Below are 18,854 nucleotides of genomic sequence, written 5' to 3' on the forward strand. Positions count from 1 at the left end.
TGTACATTACATCCTTAAATCTTACTCATTTTATACCTAGTAGTACCTCTAAATCCCCTTATCTTCCCTTGACCCTCCCCCCACCCCTCTCCTCAATGGGAGCCAACTAGTTTGTTCTCTGTATCTGTAAGTCAGTTTCTGTATTATAATATTCATTCATTTTATTTTTTAGATTCCACATATAAGTGAAAACTGTATTTGTCTTTCTCACTCTGACTTACTTCGCTTAGCATAATACCCTTTAGGTCCATCCATGTTGTTGAAATATTTGTTAAATGGATTTAAACTTCAAACAAGGTTTGTCACATCCAAGGAAGATAAAACACATAGAGCCAGAGTCAAATTTCTGCTTTGGAGCAAATAAAGGAGTAGGAAAGGGAAAAGTAAGGAGACAAGGTGTAAAATTTCTTGAGCCCCTAATGTGCGCTGGTGTGCTCTTTTAGTTGTGTTGTTTTTTTTTTTTAAGTTTTAGATGTTATCCCACTTAAACCTATAATAACATTATATGACACCATTATAGTATTTCTGAGTTGCAGGTGAGAACTCTGATGCTCATGAATGCTTTTAAACTCACGGCAATGTGGTTCCACAGTCTACACAGTGGCTACCTCAATACAAACAGATGTTAAAGATGGTGCCCAGCAAATCACAGAAAGGTGAAGGCTTCCAACTGTAAAGCTCCCAGAGTGTGTGAATTACTCAGAAACTTGTTCTGCTGAATAACTTGGAAGATGAAGCTTTATATGAGCCTCAATTCTCATTACTTCTGTTTCTATTTTATTTTCCAGTGTCAGTTGTATTTGCATGTAACCCCTCACAGTCCTTGTCCTGAAAACTCTAGAGGAAAAAAAAATGGCTTACTGAAATGGAAGTGGTGTCAGGATCCTGATTTCTTCCAAAACACTCAGCCAGTCCTTTTAATGTGCTTCCTGCAGTGAATGTCCAGCAATCCAAATCCCCCCACAGTGATAAATGGAAAGAGTGACAAATAGTGTTTTCCATGGAAATGACTAAGAATAATGGCTGGAGAAAACTGAAACAATGGCATTGAGTCCCATAATAATGCTGAACTACAAAGTTTATAAAATGTGGAACAATGGGGAACTCGACTTCACATTGACTAAAATTTCAGATCCAGCATCACATTACCTCCTCTACAAGGCAGGAGTAAAGCAATTCTGATTGTGCACCGTTTTATTTCAAAGAAGTGGTACCATCTTCCTGGTAATGTCTGTTTCACCATTAAATTAGCTAACTCTTGGGATGATATTTCTCCTTCTACATAATATTTCTATATGCAATCCCTCATCTCACTCTTAGAATATATAAAGCAGGTGATTATTATCACCACTTTACAGATGAGGACACTGAGGCTGGGACAGTAACAGCTCCTCTAAGAGCTCACAGCTCATGGGGCAGAGCAGGGACTGGAACCTGGTCTATTTAATTCCTATGCTCTCACCACTGCCCCTCGCTACCTCCTAATACCACACCGTATAGAGGAAGACACTTACTTAAGAGTTTCCACACTGATGACTCCTTCCTAAAGGACAACCATCAAGGCATTACTCAGGAGAAAACCAAGAGGACTCCATAAGAGTACGAGTGAGGTCCGTCACTGCATTCCTCAAGCCTGCGATGGAAAATCTGCCATCAGCCCCCAAAGAACAGTGCCCTGGAGGAGCTGAAGTTAATGCTGGCTAAGGGCTTAGAGCAGCGATTGGCATATTGTACACGGTACACAAGAAGTGTTCATTAAATGAATGCACATACACTTAAGTGCCCAGGCTGCCAAGTATTCTTTCTTTAAGCCTTCATCTCCACCAGCAGGGTAAATAGTAATAAAATTAGTAATAATAAAAACAATAATAATGATTTATCATATTGGCTAGTAACAGTTTAATCCTCATACAACTGTTTAAAATATATTATTACCCCTATTTTACAGATGGGGAAAACTGACATTAAGCAAATTCTCCAAGCTGTTTACTGCTATTAAGTGGACAGTTAAGATTTGATTGCCCTATTGTTACAGAACGCAAGTCCGTGTGCCCCATGCGCAGTGAGGCCAAACAATCCCAAAACACTGGAATTTGGAACAGAGAAAGGTTGATTACAGGGCCATGCAAGGAGACGGGTGGCTCATACCTTGAAAACGCCGAACTCCCAGAAAGCTTTCAGCAAAGCCCTTTTATAGGAAAGGTGAGGGAGGGGCGTGGTTAGTTGATGCAGACTTCTTGGTGTCAGATCCTTTGTTCTTGAGGTCAAGATGTTCCCGTAAACCTCACCAAAACAAATGTTATTCTCTGTTCTGACAAGAAAGGGAAGGGTAGGCATTTAGTTCTGTCTCCATGCCTCCTTGCGGCTTTTAACACTTAACAAATTCTGTAAGCAAAGCAACATCATTACCCCTCATTTTACAAGGTCCCAAGGCTCGACTTTCGCCCTCTGAGGCCCAGGCCCTGGCTAAGAGGAAGGGGTCCCTGCAGGGGCCGGTTACCCTGCCCAGGAGCGTTAGTCCAGCACTCAGTCTGGGTCCTCCCGCCAGTGCCCAGCCCGACTGAAGAGGCAGAGCTCAGCTGGCAGCATCCTCAGGGCCAGGTCCCCAGATCCTGCGCAGCCGTCATCACTGAGGGAGCCAAGGGCCCTGGACCAAGCCGACCCTCAGGCTCCTCAGACCCCCCAGACGAGGGCCGGGTCCCACGGACGGTGACCCACGGTGACTGCCGCAGCCACTAGGTGGCGGAGGTGGGGATGGGGCAGAGGTTCGCTGCTGCCTCAAGGCCTGGGCCCGGCCAGTAGGGGGCCATGGCGAGGGCTCTGGAGCTCTGCAGGACACAGCCCTCAGCCTGTCCGCGGGGCCCCCGGCTCACCCACCAGCTCGAGGCCAGAGGGCCTGGAAGGGAGGGCCCCTGAGAGAAGACCGCGATTCGCCCCTCACCGCACTCTCTACCATGGGGACCACAGCGCGGCTGACTGTCTGCAGAGCGAGACCTCTAACCGCCAAAAACTAACGGTCTCGCGGTCTCGAGGTCTCGCGGTCTCGAGGTCTCGCGCTAACCATCTCGGTCTCGCGCTAACAGCCGCCGCCCCGCCCCTATTATACTATTCTAAATTCTTTCCACCCTACCATGCTTCTTTAAGACCTAGTTAATTCAGTCAGGAATTAACTGTGTAGATCTAATGGTAAGGTATTCCATGGCTTTGTTGTGCCAGTTTCAGCATGGTTACCTATAGGCTGATATTTTGGCTGAACTAAAGCACAGAAAAGGTGGCCACCTTTTTTTAAATGAGAGAGGGTTTGGCCCCTTCAGTTTGATTTAGTGTCCTGGGAGTCCCCCAAGTCCCTCAGAGCTGCATTGTTCTTGAACCAAATGTATTTCGTATGCATTTGGAGTAACTGATGTCTTCCTAAAGGAAGAAGGAATATGGGAGGCAGGGGTGAGATTCATCTTCAACAAAAAAGGACAAATCCACTTCAAGCAACGAGGGAAAGAGTGAGACAGCCTAGGGACCACTTTTACTCTGAAAATATGGCAGAGGCTTCTCAGGACACATTACAGCCATTCCCCAAAGTGGTCTGCAGGACAGCTGCCAGGCACTAGCCCAACAAAGATAAAGACTGGGTATGAGAGGATGGATTTGAAGTATTGTAATAGGGTGACAGAGGCTATGGTCTTGGGACCTGTGTCTTCTTGAAAAGGGCCCTGAATTCAGCATTATGTATATTCCTCAAGAATGTGTTACTGCCTGTAGATGATCCATGTGAGAAATTTTGTGTAATATCTGGGTGGTCTCTTACAAAGACCCTGAACCCCATGTTCTGAAAAAGGTCATTGGCCACTGTACCAGAAGGATGTCAATCCTGGCTTTCCCTCCCAGAGAATTTAGGAAAAACAGTTGACCCTTGAACAATGCCAAGGGCTTAGGGGTGCCAACCCTCTGCTCAGTGGAAAATCCTTGTAAAGTCAGCCCTGGGTATCCTTTCTCAGTATCCCCGGTTCTGTCTCAGAGGATTCAACTATCTGCTGACCTTGTAGTACTGTAGTATTTACTATTGAAAAGTATCTGTATATAAGTGGACCCACACAGTTGAAACCCATGTTGTTCAAGGGTCAGCTATTGATGTATACATGACATCAATGCTTTGATGTATTATCTCATCTAGTCCTTGCACTAGGCCTGCAAATAAGCATCAAGAGCCCCTGCTTGCAGTTTACACAGTCATTCAACATATATTAAGCACATACTGCATTTCAGACACTATGCTGGGGATACCGCGGTGATTAATACAGCTGCGGCCCCGCCCCCTTGGAGTTTAATTTCCAAGGGAAGAAGGAAAAGTGACACGAGAAGGTTTTTAAAAATGGCAGGAGAGATAAGGGTTAAGGTACCGAGATAAGGAAGAAAGCAGGTATCCCTGCCCTTAGCCTGTCCCGGGCATTCCCCCTAGCTCCCCTCTCCTACTTATCTTCCTATCTTACCCCCCACCCCCGCAAACTCCCCCCTCCCACCCCCTCTTCTCCCCCTGCTCACCCACTCCCCCGCCTGGCTCCCAGAGCTGCCCATTTTCTTGCCTGGTCTTGCGAACGGGTAGGGAGGGGTGAGAGGGGACGGTGCGGGGGGGGGGGGGGTCCCACGAGCCCGCCCCCCCAGCCCCCCCCACCCCACCTGGCGGCGTAACAGTCCTTCTCCAGCCCTGCGTGCGCCCACCGCCCCTGCTCCCTCCCCCGACCCAATGTCCAGACTGGCTCCACAATGGAAATGAGTCCAGTTACCCAGTAGAAATGTGCTGCCACTTTGACCAAGACGAAATTAAACGGCTGGGCAAGCGGTTTAAGAAGCTGGACTCGGACAGTTCGGGCGCTCTGAGCGTGGAGGAGTTCATGTCCCTGCCGGAGCTACAGGAGAACCCATTGGCGCAGCGAGTGACAGTCGTCTTCGACACAGACGGCAATAGAGAGGTGGTGAAGAACCTAGGGGTAAGACGGGAATAAAGACATAGACCTACTAGAGAATGGACTTGAGGACACGGGGAGGAGGAAGGGTAAGCTGGGACGAAGTGAGAGAGTGGCATAGACATATATACACTACCAAACGTAAAATAGATAGCAGTGGGAAGCAGCCGCATAGCACAGGGAGATCAGCTCTGTGCTTTGTGACCACCTAGAGGGGTGGGACAGGGAGGGTGGGAGGGAGGGAGACGCAAGAGGGAAGAGATATGGGAACATATGTATATGTATAACTGATTCACTTTGTTATAAAGCAGAAACTAACACACCATTGTAAAGCAATTATACCCCAATAAAAATGTTAAATAAATAAATAAAAATAGAGAGGTGGACTTTGGGGAATTCATCCTGGGGACCTCCCAGTTCAGTGTCAAGGGAGACAAGGAGCAGAAGCTGAGGTTTGCTTTCAGCATCTACGACATGGACAAGACGGCTACACTTCCAGCAGGGAGCCCTTCCAGGTGCTGACGATGATGGTGGGGGACAACCTGAAAGACTGGGAGTTACAGCAGCTCGTGGACAAAACCATCATCGTCCTGGGCAAGGATCACGGTGGGAAAATATCCTTCCAGGAATTCAGTGCTGCGGTCGGAAGCCTGGAGAGCCACAAGAAGTTGCTGACAATTGTGCGAGCTTTTATAAGAGCACCACCCAACAACAACTTTTTCTTTCTTCTCAAAGATCAGCTCAAGAGGCCCAGCACCCGTCTCTCTGGCCTGCTGGGAAGTATTTCTCTTTGTGAAGCAACATTTTCTAACACCAACCTCTTGCCCACCTCAGTGTTATGTATTCTTCTGGGAATACCCTAAGTCAGGGAGAACATAATGAAGGAGCATGGGGGGGAAGAAAAGGAAATGGCTTTTATGAACGTATTTTCTTCTTTGTTTTGATTCAGAGGCCAAACTATAAAGAGTGAAGAATAACTTTTAAAGTTCAAAAATAAGAAAATATACATCTTTTCCTTTACTTCTCATGGTTTCATATGTGGGGAAAAATTCCGAAAAGGTGTTAGGTGAACTGTTTTCATTTACTTGTGGTGTTCAGGCATCTTTTGACAGGTCGTTATCTACTTATTGTAGCAACAGGGATGAATATATTCCTCTTGGCTGAGCCTCTTTTAATCACCTCTCTCTGGGCAACAAAAACCCATCTTTCGCTTTTGAAAGCCACAGCCCACTCCCCATGGTACATCCAGAAATCCCCGAGCATGTCTTGAGGGTCAGGAATCCAGCTAGGCTCCTCCTATCTCATCGCTCCAGCTCCTGAACAGTTTCTTTTCAGAGCAGAAACTCAGGGCTCTTGTAAGAAATGCTAAGACTGGACTAAATGCCCAGTCTAACGATCAGTCTCCGTGAAGGTGGGTTTTAAGGGTTGGCTGCCCACTCCAGTGTTAAGTTCAGTTCATGGGGCTTCCGCTCAAACAGGGCAGAGAACTTCGTAGGAAGCTCTCTCACCTCCAATACTCAGCCCCACTCCAGTTGGAGAGAATAGGCCACATTCAGAGTCATTCTTCCCACAAGCAGAGGCAGTGAAGATTCCAGCTGCAGTGGACTCTCCCTAGGATGCTGAAGCGGCGTTGCTCCTGGCACTCAAAAGATGCAGAGATGAGCAGGTACACCTCTGCAGCAGGGGTGGACGCTCTCTACACTAACAAAGCTTACTTCTTAAAATCAGACCTGGGCCTGGCAGGGAAGGCAAGAGCTCTCTCGTGGTGGGAAGCCTTTTCTCTAATGTAACAGTCAGCCCAGAGTCCCTCACACCCTAATAAACCTGCAGCCAAGGGGTGTGCTGGAGCCTATTCATACTGGGTGAGAATCAAAGTGTGCACATCCCTCCCCAACCCCGTGTTCAGTGATGTCATGTCGATCGCTTGAAATCAGCCATAGTGGGAGTAGTAAGTACCTCACAGAAAAAAGCAGAAAGTTTTAGTTGTTTTGCTTCTGCTTGTTTTGGAGAGCCAGTGTACCAGTAAGTACACTGCTGCCTGCACCCTAGATGTTACCAGCTCTCTGTGGTCCCACTTACTACTGTCAGATCCTGGAGAACAAGCTGTCCTCAGAAGAGCTGGGACTGGACTGGTCCCAATGTCTGCCACTTTACATCAGGCCTGTTTCTCACAGTGGTCCAATCCCCGTAGAAGGTGCTTAGGGCTCTCAGAATACCAGGACAATGAGACGTACTCTCCCTACATGTACTAAGACAAGGGACAAAACCCAGGTGATTTTTCTCAGGACAAGAAAGATCTGTTTCAAGATTAATTATCCTTATATTTCGAAGAGGCTTGTAGCTAGTCTTCCCTGCCCCCATCCCCCCGCAAAAATAAAACCCAAAAGTGGGACAAGTAAATCCACAAATTGAATTACTGTCCAAGCACCCATCTACCAAGGCACACTGCCATACTTTTTATTTAATAAATTACTTATGAACCACAAAGAATAGGTATCCAACCCCTTAACTTCCTGCGCAGTCCTAAAAAAAATGTATTAATGATCAGTAAATGCTCCCAATCCTGTAGTTATATGAGTCTTATCCCCATTTCAGGGTAACATAGTTCAAAGACTCAGACTGGGTTTGGATGCAGTTACAACTGGGTTTTTATCACAGTCACTTCTTATTAGTTGTGCGAGTGCAAGCATGTTACTTAACCTCTTTGTGTCATTTCTCCTGATTAAAATGAAGATCCATCCCCAGGTTATTTTGAGGATTCAAGAAGATTAAACATGTAAAGTGCTAGAGCACAAAACTTTCATGCTACCCATGGCCTTCCCTTCCCCCTTTCGTCCTCTTCTACTAGATCAATATGTAAGGGAGAAGGAGGCCTCTTGGTTCCTTTCCAACGCTTACTTAGTACTTAGCCACACCCACTCTCAGATTAGCTGGACATTTGTGTGATCCTAATCCAGAAAGGAAACAATGGAAATAATGTCAAGATCTTCCCCACCCCTGCATTTGCAGAGGGGATAACAGATGTCTTGAGTGAGACTCTCATTCTAGCCCAACCTATTTGACTTTGTGGAGGAAACCTTGCATGAGAAAAGTGAGCTTGTGTAATGCCAGGGAAGAGGATTTCTGAAAGAGAGACATTATTTGTATACTCTGCAATGTGCACGTTAAAATATGGAAATTAAAAATTAGGACCGAGAGTTTGAAACATGTTGGATTACATGTTCAAATTTAACAAGAGGAGGAAAACTATTTCAGCTCCTAGAGTGGCTGGAATTCACAAGCTAATTGCTTGATCAGTCTACCAAATATAGTTACCCAAGCCTTTGTGGCAGTGACCTGGAACTGTGAGCCTGTTTCTAGCTTCAGCAACTAGAAAGATCTGACTGTATGAATATTTGGGAAGAGAGATCACATTTACTTCCAAATTAGAATGCTTTGATTCTTCTCTTTGTTAATTGCCAGTTGCCAACAAATCTAGTTTTGTACAGTTCCTCGGGGTAATAATAGTAGTTAATGCATATTGAACAGCTGTTCCAGGTCCTGTTACATTTGTTATATCATTTAATCATCATAACAACACTGTGGGGTGGGTGCTATCATCTCAGTTTTACAGATGATGCTATGGAGAGATCTAGAATCTTCTCCAAGATATCCCAGCTGGTAAGTGGCAAAGTGAGGACTTGAACCAGGCTCTGTGACCCCAAATGCTGAGCTTTTTTCACCTCACTCCATTGCTTCCTATTTTTATGGTTTTTGTATTTACCTGCCTCAAATTATTCCTGATAGTCTTATTAATATAATCAAACCAAGCCTCAGTTTTTACAAAGAGGTGAATTTCTTGTCAAGGAGCAAGCAACTTCTACCTCTTTGGTTCTATACAGTGCAAAAAATTAAAAATTAAAAGTATTAGGCAAGGCAGTCTTACATCATCATCCACCTCCATCTCATCTTGAGAAATAAGTGACAGTATTTAGATTAAGCTGGTAACAGCAACCAATATGTTTTGAGGCTGTAGACATCAGTAACACTATGTTGTTGTGAATCATATATTAATGGATTGTGTCTGCTCTCTACCATATGTTGCAATCCCCAAACCACTAGACACTTCTTTTTTTTTTGAAACGTAGGAAAAAATATGGCCTTAGCATAGTTGGTTTATTCTCTAAATCTATCTTGCTTCGGAGGAATTCTCAAGGAAAAACCTTCAGGAAATTTTTTATTACAAATTCCATTCTTCACTTATGCTTATTGATTCTCTCTGTTAGGATTTAAAGTGGTTCGTGAGTCTGGCTACTATGTTTTATCTATTTTGCATGCCTTGAAAAGGGAGAGGCTTGGATGTTTTTTAAGACAAGGTGGCACCATGATAAAGGAGTCAGGTCGCTAGACTGAGAATCGGAACTGGACCTCTCTCCTTTCGTACTGGCTGCCCTAGCTCTTCCACTGGCTGGTGACTGTGTAAATAGTGACAAACCATGTGTTAGCTTTAAAGCACTAGCTGATTCATAGTGAAAAACCATAACACTGAAGCGACATGAGCAGCAATAAAAGCTGTGTAGATAAAGGATACAATCTGACAGCTCTTAGACTAAATCTGACACACAAATAAGTTGTTTTGTTGTTAATTTTACATGGTGTTTGTTCTCACAATGTTTTGTGTATGTGTGTGTGCATGTGTATGTTGCCAACATTTTTTTAAAAAATAGGATTTTAAGTAAAAATCAAAATTAGCATAAAGGAATGCAGACCACCCCGGGATGGGAGTGGCCTTTTACTGGCTAAGGTACCTCTGCAGCATGGGGCTGAAATCAAAATTCTCAATAAAGACAAAGCAATATGTTCCACTCTTGTTAAAAAAGCTCAAGATGGACTGAGGTGTTCATTATTTTTCAGAAATAAAGCAATTGGTCATAAAAGATCCCAACAACTGCTATTTCTAATGACTGAACAACAGAAGAGTTTCCAATAATCAAAACAAATAGAGCCATATAGAATTCAAACACCTGTATAATAAAATCTAACAAAACAAAGCTAACAGGAAAACTTAAAAATTGAGACACATATGTAATGTGTTAGGAAAGGGGTTAATAGCTTTTTTCAGTAAAAATCCATGCCTTTTCTAAAATGCGTAATTGGGCAAATCATATAAATATATAATACATACCTGGGGCAACAGGAAAAACAAACATGAAAAAGTAGCCAGAAAAATTGAATAAATACAAATCAGAATACCTAAAACAGGAAAAAATGATTAGTTGCAAAACAGGGTTGGAGAGGATGTGAGCATCCTGTGCAATGAGGCATCTTGGGAATCACTGGGAATGGTTTTCACACTCTTGAGGACCATTTCACACATCACAAGGCATCAGAACGGTTATATGATCTTACCTGGTAATCCCACCCATTGCAATATATATCTCAAAGAAAGGATCAAAAATGATTTTTTAAATGCTATATGCAAAAGATTTTTTATTGTGGCAATATTTATTATATATATATAATAAGTAATATTAAATACCTGACAGTTTGGGAGTAAACTCAATTACGATAAAATAATAGTTACTGATAATATAAAGCTATTAAAGTTAATAAATAAAATAACTGTATAAATCCATAAATTTTTAGATTAAATTTTTTAAAAAGCATAATTGTTATATTAACATATAACAGAGTTTACAACTCTGGAAAATATATGTGCATATGGTTGTAGTTCAGAGGAGAAAATGAAGAATTGAAAGTATATAGTAAAAGGATAATGGTAATCACCTCAAATTTAATTTTTACAAATATTTTTCTGAGTTATTTTATTAATAAATTAAGACTTTTCAAAAGACCGCACAGTGGATATAATGTAGCACATTCAGCACCAGGTCCAAGGCTAAAAGATGGTTTCCCAAACCTAGAAGGGGTGGGGGCTCTGGGAGCACAAGGAACAGAAAGGGGGCATCTCCTCAGCAACCTGGGCTGTGCCATATTGAGGAGCTGTTAAGCAGATTCCAGGTTAGAAGAGACAGAGGTGCCACAGCCCCCAGGACCAGGGATGTGATGGGAAGTTCCTGCGGACCCTAATTTTACTGTCCATCTAGATTATTTTCTTATCCAAATGTGTGAGCACTGTTAACTTCACTCATGCAGTGTCTCCCTGGATTTTGCAAATCATTTTTTGTTTCTTTTGTTAAATGTAATCTTTCAGTCTTTCAGTCTTCATTGATGAGAAAGTTTCAGATTCTATGAGTGAATATTTTCTTTATCCCTTTTCATGATTGTTGTTACAATTTTTTAGAAATCCCACATGATTACATCGCACAATCTTACCCCATTGTCTCCACCCAGGCAAACTCTCTCCCGCGATAGCTGTCCTTGGTACCTCTGGAGCCCACACCTCATGCAGGTGGAGGTCTCCATCTTCTGTGCCCGTCCTCCCGCCCAGACAAAGGGCTATATGTACAGACACAACGAGTCTGCCAAATTTTATTGAGCTACTTTCTCTTCTGGGCAAAATAGTGGGGTGTTAAAAAAAAAAAAGGAAATCATGTCTTCAAAATTAGAAACAGCATTTGCTTGCTCCTCATCCTGCTTCCCAGTATCTAGGAGAGGAATTGAAAGCAACGATTACAGACTCTTTAGAGGATCAGAGAAAATGGGTAGCTGCTGTGGAGTGGGTGATGTGGAGTGGGGGCTAGGGAGGCTTAGATCATAAGATTTAACCAGTAACATCTGAGACAAATGATGACTGAAATACTTTAACTGCATTCCTTGCTGGAGTTTTCCGAACCTAGTCAGTTATCTAACCAGCTGTCAGATGTTTCAAGGGTCCACATCTGAGCAAGATGCAAAGGAGGGTTTAGCAGCAACCAAATTGGTGGTCTTGGCCTCTACATGTCACTGATGATCTAGGCAGAGACCAATCAGAACCTTTGATAGTACAGGCATCACCCTTTATCTGAATCTAGTCTGTTCCTGGAAATATGTTGGCTGGTAAATTTCCAGATGGTAGGAGTCCTTTCTGTTATCTTGTATGAGATGAACAATAAAGCCTTCCCACCTCATCCAAAAAGCCCAAACAGTTTCCCTAAATATCACTAAAACATCTTAGACATTTATTAGTGTTTAATATCTAATGCACAATGCATGGATTGTTATATATGACAATCCACCAATGATTTCTGCATAATATGAAGCATTTAAAACACCAGTTCTTCCATGCTTAATCAGTGGTTATTCACGTGTGTATAATACAGAGTATGCTTTCCCACCACAGTACAGTCGATATATATTAATGTAAATGAACAATAAAATAAAATGTTAAAGAAATATAACAAGTATAAATAACATTTAGCAAAATAAAATAAGCAAGCAAGACAAGTTTTTGAGTGGTTACGTATTGATTAAAGAGTTAATGGAGTGAGATTGGATGGGCTAGAGTGAGCCTGTGAAGGACTAAGTGAAGCCATAAATGCCTGAGATTTGCCTGTGGCTAAATCCTGGGACAGTCTTCTCTCCTTGGCTCTTGAGACTCCAGACGTGTGTGGCTGTGAGCTATCAAACGGGATAAAGTAATGGGATGAAGAAAATAAAAAACTTATGTCTGTTTGCATTTCTTTGCTTCCATTAATACAGCTCTTGACAACATGAGACTGGGCTGTGATTGCATTTCTGAATGTGATGTTTCTGCTCCTGTCACTTGCACCTGCAGTCATTATTTTGTCTGCATCACTTAAATTTATTTTAAAGATTGACATTGAATATTCATTGCTCCTCTTCTTCCTCTGACAAGTGATAAATGCCAAGTTGAGCAAGTTCCACTCTATCAGACAAAAAGTTTTCACTTGATAACGTGGGGCTGATGCACATATGTAATGCATAACACATTGAAGTAGTGTGGTCCTAGGGGAAGGACAGCTGAATTACAACTGCAGCGGTACATCTTATCACTGAGACCCAGACACAGTATAAACATTTTCATTGGTGCCCAAAGGCAGATTATAGTGTTTTCTATTCAGATGGTGAGTTCTGAATAAAATTTTTTGCAAGTTGTAACAGGGAATAGTAAGAGTTCAGATAGCAAGGGGTACCTGTGAATGGTGTTCGCTTGAAGGCAGTGCGGGCTTTGGCATCAGACAATCCTGGATCCATAGCCTGGCTTCCCCATTTATTAGCTTGTATGATCTTGGGTATGGTAGTTAATGAGCCTCAGTTTCCTCAAATGTAAAATAGGGATAATAATACTTAACTTACAATGTTATTATAAGATCATAATATGCATATATGGTGTCTGGCACACAGATGTCCAAGTAAAAAAAACACAGCAACTACTTCTATTAGTCTGTTAGCATGTGGATGTAAACAACAGAAATTTAAAGAAAGAAATGTATAAAATAAACTGAATACAGCCTCTTTGTTATTGGGATAATAAGAGGAAAATGAGACTAATTACTGTTATGCACAAAAAAACAGAGGGAACATCATGCTTTTAAAAGCAGGACGATTCACTGTAAGTTACATTTTTCTTCTTCATCTTGGCAGCACCTTATAAGAAAGCAACACCAATCTGTTTAGTGTTTTGCTGAGTGTTTGATGCTGTTAGTGTTAAAGTCCAAAATTAATTTCCCCAATGCATTCTTCATCCACAGCAGTAGTAATTGAATCCTTCTGTAATAGCCGTATCCCTGTACACATTACAACAGGCCCAGGCCAAGGGAGGTTTTCAAACACATTTGTGTATACTTTCTGGAGGTCAGGTTGGTCACCACTTGTACAGAGATGTCCCAGGAAAAGCCCTCGTACCCGAGTAGCCTTCAGGGTCTGATACACCTCTCACATTTCCTAGACCAGCATTTCTTGTTCCCTAAGGCTGGGCTTCCTCCCTCATTCTGAGGTGTCTGCTAGTTTTCCTGCCTGTGTCCCAGTCTCCTAAACCTGGTGCATATTCTATGCCCCTGCTCACCTCTAGTCTTTTCTTCTTCAGGGATCCTAGCACCCATCTTTGGTCCAGAGCCACTGCCAGAAGTAGTGTCATGGAGGAAAAGAGATTCCATGACCCAGGCTCCCCCAAAGACTGAAATCTCCAAACTCTGCCTCTGAGTCTGGGCCCCCAGATAGACTTCCTGGCATACCACGGAGGTCTAGCCATGTCTGAGCCATCCCAAATGGCTGCTTCTCCAGAACTGGGGGTAGAGGTGGGGAGAAAGAAAGAAAGGAAGACCCATCAAGAGGATGGGAGGATCACTCATGTCAGTCAAATGAGGTGGTTAAGAGTGTAGGCTCTGGAGCCAGACTACCTGGGTGTGAACTCCAGCTCTGACCTTTACTAGTTATGTGACCTTGGACAAGTCACTTCATTCTTTTGTTCCTAAGTTTCCTCACCTGTAAAATGGAGGTAGTAACAGTACCTCTCTCATAGGTCCTTAGGAAGATTAAGCAAATTGCTACATTGATAAAGAGCTCAGAACTGTGCCTTCCACATGTTAAGTGCTAAATAATTGTCGATGATGATGGTGACCAAAAGCCTCCAGCAAAGGAATGACACCTAGGCTCCTTAGCATTGGTTTGTGTGATCCTGGGTGAGGTGCTTAATCTAGGCTTGCCTAGTGCGGGCCTGTTTCTCCCTCAGGACACAGGCCTCCTGCACCCTACCCCTGAACACAGCTCTCTATTTCACAAGCCCCCAGATCACTGTGCTGGAAGTTCATGTCTTTGTTACATTCTTTGTTTCTGCTTCCCCCAGCTTAGAGTGCTACTTTCCCACCCGAGCCTCCACATTCTACCTCCCTTACTGTAAGTCTCATCTCATGAGCCAGCTTCTCTGCAAAGCCCAGGAGGCGTGGATCAATTTATCACGGGGTATAAATGTTTGCTTCCTCCCCAGATTCAAGCTGATTGAAGGCAGGGAAATAACCCTCCTATCTTCACCCCCCAGTACTTGGGAGAGTGCCTGGCACATAGTAGGCACTCAAGGTATCAAATGTCTTTCTTTCTGCAGGACTGACTGGTCATCGATGTCGTAGACTGGATGATACGTATTTCATAAGGACTTCGTGTAAATCATTTAGCAAAGTGCCTGTCACAGGCGTTAAAGTTATTATATTTACGGCTGTTGTTGCTCTTTTGTTGTAGAGTAGAAAGAGCCCAGGCTTTGGAGCTACTAAACAAACATTGACTTATAGACCAGCTTTGTCACTTAAATGCTGCAGGAACTTCAGTTTCCTCAACTATAAATTGCAGTTATCATACCTATCTCGGCGCAAAAATAAAAAGTAAGCAATCAACAAATAGGTCCCTTCTCTTTCTCCCCTGTGGCTGTCTAATTTTGTGACCTGGCTCAATTCCCTTCACTTCTCTGGCCCAGGTTACTCATCTTGAAAATGAGGACATTCAACTAGATGATCTCCATGTTCCCTGGCAGATCTAAATGTCAAAATTATTGAACTCATCATCTTTTCCCCTTAAATCTACTCATTCTCTGTCCCTGAGAGAGGTTCTTTCCTTGATAACTATTTAATGTTTTGATATATTAAATTGTTTCAGTTTTCAGTCTCTCTCGATGTCTATCTCTCTGTGTCTCTCTTGAGACCATAGGGTAGTCCAGATGCAGGGCCTCTGCACGACTCCAGAAACCATTCATACAATAGGACTGTATGTGAGTAGCACCCCAGGAATTGTGCCCTGCAGCAGCCCTCAGTCCTGGATGGATTCCCTTCACAGTGTAGTTTAGTGATGTCTGCGGAGCACGCAGAGGAACAGTCTCCAGCTTTCCTTGGGTCCAGCAAAAAAGAATCTGCATCTAAGAGTGAACAATCGTGGGACCAGATGAAGCATCACATTCATGGCCTTTCCTTTCCTGTTCTGCCACAGACTTTGCAAATGGGCATCAAACACTTCTCTGGACTCTTCGTGCTGCTGTGCGTTGGATTTGGTCTCTCCATCTTGACCACCATTGGTGAGCACATAGTGTACAGGCTGCTGCTCCCACGCATCAAGAACAAATCTAGGCTGCAATACTGGCTCCACACCAGTCAGGTGAGTGCCACAGGCATCTTCCTCCAATATTCCTAAACGTCCGAATTCCCAGTAATGGGAGAATCCAGGGCCCCAAGTCAGACTGACAAATGACAGGTTACCAAGAGAACCAGGGTTATGTAGACACTCTCAATGTACAAGATGGAGTTCCCTCTATCCCATTAATTCACTTGCCCCTTAAATTAAGCTACCCCATAATGCTCGTGCCTTTCATATAACTGTCCACTGTTGCTCACAGTGGAAGCAATAGCATAGCTTTTAACCTGGCTTCTCTTAGTGACAGTCTGAAGAGATGGTGTGAAAGATTTGTTTCCTATAGACTCTTTTCTTGCCAAAATTGAAACCCATTAAATGAACTCGAAGTCCATTTCCCTTTAGATGAACCTACCAGCCCCTGTTCTCACTGCATTTCAATGGTCCAGAGCTTTGAAGTCCACTGGTGCCAAGGCCAAGCTCATAGGATCAAAGTTCCTTCATGTAATCAGACACCTACACACTCACTTACAGACAGAACTGAAAATGTCAGGCAGACCACCATTCAAGCGTATTCCTTTGCACATCTCACCCTGATGGAAACTGGCACTGAGAGCCAAAATGTACTCCGAAGGCTTCTTACTGATGAAGGAGCTCTAGCAAAGGCAACAGTTCCCCCCGGCCCCCGCCCCCCAGCGCGTTGTCCAGTGAGGCCGGAGGAGCCATCCTGACCTCCCGACGCCTCCCTCCTACTTCCCAGTGCACTATCTCAGCTTCTCAGTAGTGAGGCTGCCAGTTCTGCCACCTTTGCCCCCTGCATTGTTATGCGGACTCGCTGCTTTGTTAACACAGTACTTTTTTTCTAGATAGGTCACTATCATTGGTTTGGTTACATGTGAACCCTGTTGTTCCCACTTTCATCCTAGGACCTATTTGGTCTCCTAAGGAGGACTCTGCAGACAACCGATCCTCTCCATTGTATGTTAGCATGATTAATTTAATTAATCAGGAGTTCTTACCTTCTTTGTTTTGGCTGTTAAGAAGTCAGACTTAAGTTTTTGACTCACCTTTAGCAATTGTGCCAGGCCCTTTGCCACGTGTTGGTTATGATAACTCTTCTTTATATCACATACTTTTTTACAACTCAGAGTATTTCTAAGCTTCCCATCAAATTACTTTTCTTTCCTCCAGGTAGAATAATAACTTATAATTAGAATTTTTGCTCTCTTGAGATTTGGGACTGAATATTGATCTTTTTTCCGGCATCATTGCTAAGTTGTTTAAAGAGGCCTAGGTTTGTAGTGAAGAGATTAAATCTCAGGGGGTACTTTGTCCCCTGGTTGCATGTTTCTAACAGTCTCTGTGTGTGCATCTGTTCTTTCTGCCAGAGATTACATAGAGCACTAAACACATCATTCGTGGAGGAAAAGCGGCAGCGTTTCAAGACTAAGCGTGTGGAAAAGAGGTAAGAAGAGGCCGGTTCCAGGTGTCATTTATGTTTGTTAAAAGTTTAGAGATGTAACTGAGACTTCATGCTCAAAAGGGAAATTATGTATAATGAATCAAATCGGGAACAAGTTGTTGATAAACGCCATCAGTAAAAATACGTGGTCTCAAATAGAAGTAGCACAGACAAAATAAAAAACATATCTGTACATAGATGGACACTGAAATGCAGTAGAGGCAATATATGTTGTGGTTTAAGTGCTGGTGTGATCTCTAAGGTCAAGCATCCGGATCCAAATACTGACTCTGACACTTACAATATGTGTGGTCTTGGGCGAGTCCTTTATTTAACTTCACTATGCCCCAATTTCCTCACTCGTGAAAATTAGATAAATAGAGTACCTACTTTCTAGAGATGCTATAAGAATTCAATGAGATAACACATCTAAAGCCCTGAAAACAAAGCTATTTTAGCTATTATTGTGTACAAAATACAAGTTAGACTTAATTCATAAGTACCACAGGCAGTTTCATGCAATATTGCCCCTTTGGCATGTTTCCACTCCCCACTCCTTTCCAGCACTTCTAGGAATATTTGAAATATGCAACAGACGTGTTCTGTTTAACCCATTTCCCGGCACTGTTACTACAAACTCCCCAGAAAAGAGCATCTCATTAATAGGAAGCAACAAGCATTAAATGCATAGTTGACATTTGAAAATTGAAACTCTGCATCTTCCCCACATCCAGCCTGTGGAAGACTGTTGCCTCATTCATGGTGGCTAAAGATGTTAGAAGTATTTGGGTCTAGTACCTGGCTGGCCTCTGTTTCTTGCTGCCTAAGACAGCCTCCTGGTTCTTTCTTATGTCCAGAGGCCTCGCTTTACAGCATTTCCTCCAAGCAACTCTGTCATCTATGGCAGATCCTCAGCTCCAAGCTTGGCTTTCTGGGTAATTTTAAAACCTGACACTCACACTTCTTATTCACAATAGAGGACAAGGAAAAGGGGGTGGAAAACATGATTCTTTTTCATTGTTTTTACCTCCTTGGGGACTGCTGCAGTCCCCTTCTCTGCAATTTGCATCAAGCTTGTCAGAATCATTTCCATTATCTCTTAAAGCCTCTCTTTCCAGGCAGGGAGCACACCCCCCTCTCCCTCAGGGTCTGTGGTGTTCCTGTATCACACTGCGGCCCCATCAGCAACAAGCTGCCGACCAATCAGGTCACAGCTGTTCTACGTCGTGTTACATATATTATTTTTCTATAATTATTTTTAACATAAATTTTTAACGAGAGAGGAACACAAGAAGCCATAGCAGCAAAGACACCATCTCATAATAACAAAGCATTTGTTTTCCAGCCATAATAGAAACAGGGAGCTGCCAGTGATCCCATTTCCAACTGTGAGATGACTCCTATTCGCATTTCTCTCACCTAAATTCAGAACCAAATGCATC

General features: G+C 43.2%; 2 protein-coding genes and 1 long non-coding RNA gene across 3 annotated transcripts in view; 2 read left to right on the plus strand and 1 right to left on the minus strand.

The window, feature by feature from the left end:
• Positions 1-18,854, plus strand: part of GRIN3A (glutamate ionotropic receptor NMDA type subunit 3A) — a gene marked incomplete at both ends in the record, with an annotated part of 146,655 nt that overhangs the window by 124,418 nt on the left and 3,383 nt on the right. Inside the window, 2 exons of the mRNA XM_082843193.1 lie at positions 15,813-15,977; positions 17,339-17,415. Of these exons, the coding sequence (XP_082699319.1) occupies positions 15,813-15,977; positions 17,339-17,415 (242 nt within the window). The remainder of the gene's footprint in view (positions 1-15,812; positions 15,978-17,338; positions 17,416-18,854) is intronic.
• LOC309964309 lies at positions 1,523-3,026 on the minus strand. Its single transcript, XR_014326341.1, has 3 exons — positions 2,878-3,026; positions 2,149-2,311; positions 1,523-1,633 (listed from the first exon to the last, which is right to left on the minus strand). It is a non-coding gene; the product is annotated as an uncharacterized lncRNA (long non-coding RNA).
• Positions 4,788-5,821, plus strand: PPP3R2 (protein phosphatase 3 regulatory subunit B, beta; the record flags this gene model as incomplete). Its single annotated transcript, XM_082843698.1, is given in 3 exon segments — positions 4,788-4,964; positions 5,340-5,436; positions 5,439-5,821. Coding segments are annotated over 3 exon segments (657 nt in total).

Source organism: Leucopleurus acutus, assembly GCF_964270905.1.
Source record: "Leucopleurus acutus genome assembly, chromosome: 7".
NCBI classification, from domain to species: Eukaryota; Metazoa; Chordata; class Mammalia; order Artiodactyla; family Delphinidae; genus Leucopleurus; species Leucopleurus acutus.